This window comes from Macrobrachium rosenbergii, chromosome 12, assembly GCF_040412425.1.
Source record: "Macrobrachium rosenbergii isolate ZJJX-2024 chromosome 12, ASM4041242v1, whole genome shotgun sequence".
NCBI lineage: Eukaryota > Metazoa > Arthropoda > Malacostraca > Decapoda > Palaemonidae > Macrobrachium > Macrobrachium rosenbergii.
In genome coordinates, this window is record NC_089752.1 from 61,592,820 (window position 1) to 61,600,319 (window position 7,500).

The 7,500-nt window shown below is 36.2% G+C and overlaps 1 protein-coding gene across 2 annotated transcripts in view; it reads left to right on the forward strand.

Moving 5' to 3' along the window:
• LOC136843689 (zwei Ig domain protein zig-8-like) overlaps positions 1–7,500 on the forward strand; it is a 190,274-nt gene that overhangs the window by 109,616 nt on the left and 73,158 nt on the right. For both annotated transcript variants that reach the window (XM_067112254.1, XM_067112255.1), the window contains 2 exons: positions 2,252–2,351; positions 3,459–3,619. In XM_067112254.1, coding sequence (XP_066968355.1) covers positions 2,252–2,351; positions 3,459–3,619 — 261 coding nt within the window. The remainder of the gene's footprint in view (positions 1–2,251; positions 2,352–3,458; positions 3,620–7,500) is intronic.

The following is a 7,500-nucleotide window of genomic DNA, read 5'->3' on the forward strand; positions in this document are numbered from 1 at the left end:
AAATTCTAATCCGGCGTGATTATTTTTCGGACAAAGCAACAGACAGATCGAAAATATTAGTGACTCAACGAAACAAACACGGACCCATAAGACAAGAATCTTCCTCTTGGGTTATTTTCCTTTTCCTGCCCCTCTCTTATCTCCTACGAGAGGATAACGTTTTCTTCGTTTTTCTCCCCTCAACGTTTTCATCCCGAGACGTTTTCCTTCCCAAAACTTTAACCTCCCCGAGACTTTTTCCTTCCCAAAACTTTTTCTTCCTCGAGACGTTTTCTTCCCCGAAACGTTTTCCTCATCGAAATGTTTTCCTCCCTGAAACGTTTTTCTTCCTGAAAAGTTATCCTCTCCGAAACGTTTTCCTCCCCAAAACGTTTTCCTCGCCAAAACGTTTCCCTCCCTGAAACTTTCCCCCCCTGGTCGTTTTCTTCATCGAAATGTTTTCCTCCTCAAAGCGTTTCCTCCCCGAAACGTTTCCCTCCCCGAAACGATATCCTCGCCTGATCGTTTTCCTCCACGAAACGTTTTCCTCCACGAAACGTTTTCCTACCCGAAACGTCTTCCTCATCGAAACGTGTTCCTCCCCGAAACATTTCCCTCCCCGAAACGTTTCCATTCACGTTTGAACATCTGGCAAATCTCATAGATTACCGATAACTTCCCTCCGGTAAGCCTGTTATCTCTTGAATTGTTTACGTGTACTAATCTGACTTTTAGCCCCTTTCACGGTCATTACGTAACGAGAATTTATGCAAATTGTGTTAAAGGAAATAAATGTATTGAACAAGGACAAATAGGATTCATTTCGTAGTTTGTTTTACATCTTAATTTCTTGCTTATGTTATTAATTTTTCTTTTTTTATTTTTCGTTTAAAGTCATTTCATTACTTTTCTCAAGGCCACTCTCCCCATTGGTATCCTTACTTTTGTGGTAGGTGTATTCTGCTTTCACAAATAAGGTTATAACTTGGCTTGGAATGATAATAGTAAGTGCAACCTTCACTGTCGTCAAGCACAACCATTACTATCGTCTTATTTGTGTAAAATTAGGCAGTTGTATAAAAATATTAATTGTGAAAATGAATAAAGCGTTTATAATAAACTAGACGTATGAAAATGATGTAAAGAAAATGTATATCACGAATTCCACTCCAGTAAAGAACTAAAACGCCGAACATCTATCGATTTTAAATTTTGAAAATAAGCAAATGTCAAAGAAGCCATTAAAATCGGGAATCGGAAACAAAAAACTCAAGTAACACTTACATATTTTATATAACTAAAACAGAGTGACAGAAAGATTTCACCATGAATTCCTGATATGATTTGTATTCGTTCAGCTTTTTGTTCAGCTCTTAGCATTTATATTCATTTAGTCTTTATACTATGATGATAACTGGTATATTTTGAGAAGAAAATCAAACTTGGATTATATGTTACATTTTTCTGCCAACGGAAATTACATCTGGTTTTCTTACGACCTAATATCATAGAAAATTAGGAAATACCTATCTCTTAAGCTTAGGGGGGAAAAATACAAAATTACAAATAAATCTAGCTAACGTAACAGCCAAAAACGTAGAAAATAATGAAAATACATTATCCATTTAAAAATCGCTTCTGGATAACGCCTGATCCAAAAAATGAAGATTAAAGACATCCAGCGTTAACAAGAATTACATTTGCTTAACGAGTGATAACTACAGTAAAATAAAATCAGAAAAACACACCTACTAATATAAGTTTTATTTTCATCTCACCGCGGCTTCCCAGATACTACAACATTGATACAAACTAGCCTTCCCACTGATTGTGCAACACGGAAATAATATTTTCCCCAATCAGGGTGCCTGGGGAGTTTGCATTTTCAGTTAACTGATTCTAACTGGAGTTACCCCTTGTTTGGACTTGAGATTTTGCTAACTGGGCCCGATTTCTCCATTGGAGGTTTTATAGGCACCGTGTTCCCTAGTTTATTTTTGGTGAGTATTGTCTTGTTAATGATGAAGTTCTGGTTTACTGAGGTTTAAGATCGATGTTGAGAGCCGCATGGGTTTTCATAAAGTATGTATAAATTTTAAAATATTTGGTAAAAAAAAATCTTTTATTATTATGATTTTGAACTTCTGTTTAACAATGTTTTATGTTTTGGTATATTTTGAACCCCAAACTTTTGTATCATTATTGTTATTGTTGTTTTTGCTGTTGTATCTCTTGTTTTTCTATTATTAATTGCTATCATTACCATTTGCAGATGTTACGACAATATCAGACTTTCTGGCTAGTGGTGACAGCCCTTACCTCCCTGGTGCTGCCATCTCTAGCTAGCATCAAGAAGCACCACGAATCATCAGGTGAGTTGCAGGTCTTGGAGTCTCTGCTCTATGGTTTATAGAAACGGCAGTCGTCTTCCTGGAAAATCCAGACTTAATTTGTCCACACTAGCATCTCGGAAAAGGTCAGCGATTTAATTTCCCTATTTCAAGATAGAAAAAAGAACAAACAATTTATAAAGCATAGTTGAACAGGATTGGGCAGGAGAACAGGTTTCATAAAGTATATGGTTTATAGCACCTCAGTATTAGCTGAATTGCACATGAAAGGCAGCCAGACATTGTGCAATATCCTCGAAATTATTCCAGTTAATTTAATTGGAATAATGAAAATAAACACTGAACTTCAAGAGATTTTTATATTTAAATTTGCTGATGTCAGAATCACCAATTGTTGACTAAGGCCATTAAAAATACATTAGACATACGATAACCAAATCTCTAGAGTGATAGAAGCAGTAAATAATATACTGAGACATTAATTGGAAAATGTCAAGCCAATGAATCGTAGCTGTTAACATTTAACATTTTCTGTTAAACGATAAAATATGGAAATGACTTAGGGATAGATTAATGATAGGCTACATCCGGAAGGGTTTTAGATGTGATAAATTAATTAACATCGGTGAGTTACAGTAAATGTTAGAATGAGTAGCAGTATACTTGCTGGTATTAATGATGCAAATAAGTTCTTTTGTATTTATCGAAGGGTGCTTCGGATTTTTGTCAAGAAATTGGGATCGGCAGCTGCATAAGTCTGTAATTATCTGCCCACAAACCCGAAAGTCTCGGATTTATCGATATACACCCGTAGCTTATGGATTCACGGGCGAGAAGCGCAATCTTCACCCACATTTTGTGTTGCTGTCACTTGTAATCTGTTATTAGATATAATCAACAATTAATTTTTTTCAGACTGTCCAGGACTTGTACAAAGAAGTTCATCTATCACTAGAGAATTTTTTTATTATCCAAAATTACTGATTTTTAAGGAAATGACATAAAAAGGAATATAGAGGTTTGATATTTTAATTTTTTTTATGTTGTGCTATGTATTGGAATAATTTAGGGTACCTCTCTCTCTCTCCCTCTCCCCCCATTCACAACTTGATTTTCCACGTTTTCCAGGGGAGGTCATTGTCAATGCAGATCCAGTCTGGAACATCCGCCACGTCCTTCCTCCTCTGGATCTCCAGAACAACTCAGTCACCGACGTCAAAGCGAATGTAGGCGACGTGGCCTATTTGCCTTGTAGATTTTCCAAGGTTTCTTCCTCCCATCAAGTCGAGGTGAGTACAAGGAAGTGGTTTTATTTATTTTTTTTTTTTTTCTTATTCAAATAAGTGGTTTTATTCCTTATTCTTGCTGCTTTTCTTTATCTCTCCGTGTGGGAGTTTTACGTTGATGGAAAAGGGAGGTGATGTGGATTAACATAGAGACCACGGGATTATGTAGAATTCTTGATGCCATATTTTCATTTCCCTTCCTCTAAGTCGTTACTAACCTTTTAAACCTCTTGCTTTTCTCTTGCTTTTCTTAAAGATTTACCAATGAACTTGACTGACGGGACAGGCGCTGCTATATTTTTCCGTTATTTTTTTTATTTCCTCTATCTGCTTTCAGTGTTGATAATTATAATTAGCTAGCCGAGCTCTGAACTTCTTCATTGCGTTGAATGTTTGAAAAACATAGTAACGTTACTGATGCAAAGTGTTGATGAGTTTAGTTTTATGTTTAAAGCTCAAAATCCCTGACCTGACTATAGCATACGATTTGGAAGTTTAGCTGACATTTCCATATGGCGAAAGATTCTCTCGTATGTTTTGAGATTATGGACGATACAACAAAAGATTCCCTGTGGAGAAACAGAGGCCACACTGGGGCATTTTATAATGCACGAAATGTAACGCCAGTTCATCTTGTCTTGAAAATGTACAATTACTTATCTGACCAGAAAATTGAATTAAAGGTTTCGGGATCGTGGAAGTCGATTTCTTTTTAAATAGGTGATAGTGGAAGTAAAAGCGATATTATAGAATTAACATTGGAAAGTTTTCGTAATTTGAAACTTGAAAAATACTATGCATGGTCCCTCATGAATTATCCTCGGGTAGATTAGAAATAATATATTGTATAGATTATACGTCGGAAATCTATGTCTTCTGGGAATTTTGCAGTTTCCAAAAACATATTGAAAAGCATTTTTCCATTTGGCATTTCGTTATAAAATAAAATTTTGTCTGTATCGAAGGGAACATCATTAAATTACTAAAAGCCATTGAACCAAACTTTACAGGCCATAGAAAAATATTTTACCATAGAAAAGTATGTTGTGTTAACATTTAATTTTTATTTCATTTCACACTTTGTAATTTATTGAGTTTTATCTTCACATCGGTAAAAAGGCGCCTAGAAAATAGTTTCGATAAATACAAAGTGAAAATATCTGCTTTCCGTATCTCTGACCTTCTCAGACAACTGAAAATTAATATGTAAATTTAGCCTGTTTGAAGGAAAAATATGCTAAATCGTACTGTAAACGAATGGAAAAGTTAATTTGAGAAATTCTTAAAAAAAAATGTCTAGTAGAAGGTCATCGAGATCTGATAGAAAAAATAAAGTTATTCAATCACCTCGAAGGCAATACTAATAAATACTGCTGTATTACCCATAATTAAAAACAAGGGTAGATTCTGAGTTAATGACTAATGAGGTCGCAGTTTTGATATCAGTCTTTGGAGCAAGCGATAAAAAATGACTGACAAAAGACGAAACGACTTTTCCTGTGTTCTTATGAAGTATGTCAGTATTGACATAAAGGAGAGAAAAAAACATTTTTGTATTTTTATGAAGTATATTCGTACTGATATACAGGAGACAAAACGACCTTTTGAATGTCTTTTTTTTATGTTAGTATTGATATACAGGAGACAAAAAGACCCACTTTAAGTTTTTATTAGCTATATTCCTACTGATATACCAGAGAGAAAACGGCCCTTCTTGTGAAATTCCTTTATCAAGTGGTGTTAGTATTAAAATACAAGAAACGAAGTCCCTTCTTACTATAAAAAACAGTTTTCGTAGTATTAGAACCGCTGAGAGGAGAATAGTTATCTAAGATACTCAATACCACAACAAAAGTTCGTTTTGCCCCAAATTAACAAGGACTAAATTCAATAGGACAGGTGGTGGGAGAAAATCATGTTTGCAGCTATTGAGACTATGTATTGATATGGGACTGATAGAAATTCTGTTGTGTATGAGTAATTATCAGGGCATGAGACTAAATCCTCTTGCCATAACTGAGGTGTATACACACACACACACACACACACACACACACACATATATATATATATATATATATATATATATATATATATATATATATATATATATATATATATATATATATATATTATGCAGCCTGGAAAAAATCTGCATAACAACGTATGGGTAAGCCCGTTAAAACTGAAACAGTCTACGGGCAGTGGGAGGGCAGAGGGTAGGGGAGGGGAGGAAATAGGGAAGAAGGAGGAGGAAAGAGGAAAGAAGTGAAAAGATAGAGAAGGAGGAGGGAAATGGGGAAAGGGAGGGGAGAGGAGGAGAAATGTAGGGGAAGCAGAAGGAGGGGGAGGGAGGGGAGGGGAGGGGAATGGGAGGGTGAATGGAAGGGGAGGGAAGGGGATGGAAAGGGAGGAGGAAGGGATAGGGGTAGGGGGATGGAAAAAGAAGGAAAGAAGGAAGGGGAGGGGAAGTGGAAGTGGAGGGGGAACTGGGAAGGGAAGGGGAGGATAAGGGGAAGATAAAACCTAGATGGTAGGTTGTCAGTTTGACAAACAGCTTCAGAAAGTCAATAAGTTATTAAGATACAGTGTCTGCTGTCTATATAAATGTTAAATTATTATCACGACACTAATTTTAGACACCTTAAAAAGTTATGCAACTGTTTTCGGTTTCCTGTGCGTGTTAGCGAATGCGTTTCAGTTTCCTATGCCGTTTCTGAGGGAAAGTGTAGGCCGAAGTCTGAATGGTCTAATATAGAAATTGTCGATATATGGTGATTTTTTTGTGGATTAAGTACTTGGATAAGATGGTAATACCTCAAGGTACTTAAGATTTGTGTTTTATTGACAGTGTTTAATTAAGATACGTTTGGCTTAAGATGAACACTGAAAAAATGTGGCAATTTCGTCTCGAGTAATTTTTTAATGAGGGGGAGATCTGTCACAGAATCATTTGGTTCACTAACAAGCATGCGTGGATGGTAATGAATTAGTTCTTTATCTCCAAATTTATGCCTGTTACCAATTTTTTTTCGTGGATTAAGTACTTAGATATGATGATGGTAATACCACAAGGTACTTGAGAATTTGTGGCAGGGTATGATTAAGATACGTTTGGCTTTAGATGAACATTGAAAAAGAAAGTGGTAATTTCGATGCGAGTAGTTTTTCTTAATGAGGGGTAAGCCTGTCACAGAAACATTTGGTCTGTTACTACTTTTTTCCGTGGTGAGAATTGTGAGGTCTGACTGGTGTGATGGTAGAAGTTATATTTTGAATTACATTGCTTCATGACTGGATGAAAGTAATTCTAATACAGTCAAAAACATCTATCTAATTTTTTGGATGTACTAAACTGATTATAGGGTTTGCAGTTGAAGTGCCAGGTGAAAAATGAGAATTAACCCAGAAAGCTGAAGGAAAAGGTGATGTAAAAACGAAAATTTCATTTGCTTTGTCTGTGTTTGTGTATCTGTAACAGGGTAGGGGTTTGATTTTGAGTATAAACCTTTCTGGGGTGACATACAGGCCGAGTGCAAAATTTTGTCTGGGTCTGTCAAGCGGTTCGCATTCCTATAGAATACAAACTAATATACAAACATTCACTTTTATATATATACTAGCTGACCAACCCGGCACTGCTCGGAAAAACTCTGAATGGTATTCAGTAAACTATCTCTCTCTTTCCCGCTTTTTCTCCTTCCTACCACCCCCAAGTTTACCTGCCATTTCTTCTGTCAGTTTATCGGAACTACCGTTAAAACTTACGCGTAGACAACAGTTTGTCGGTGGAGACAGTCCACTCACCAGAATGGATGAACTAATGGTATTGCCTAAATGTCTTTCGACCGACTGACAGGTAATTGCACGTGTGGACAGGTTAG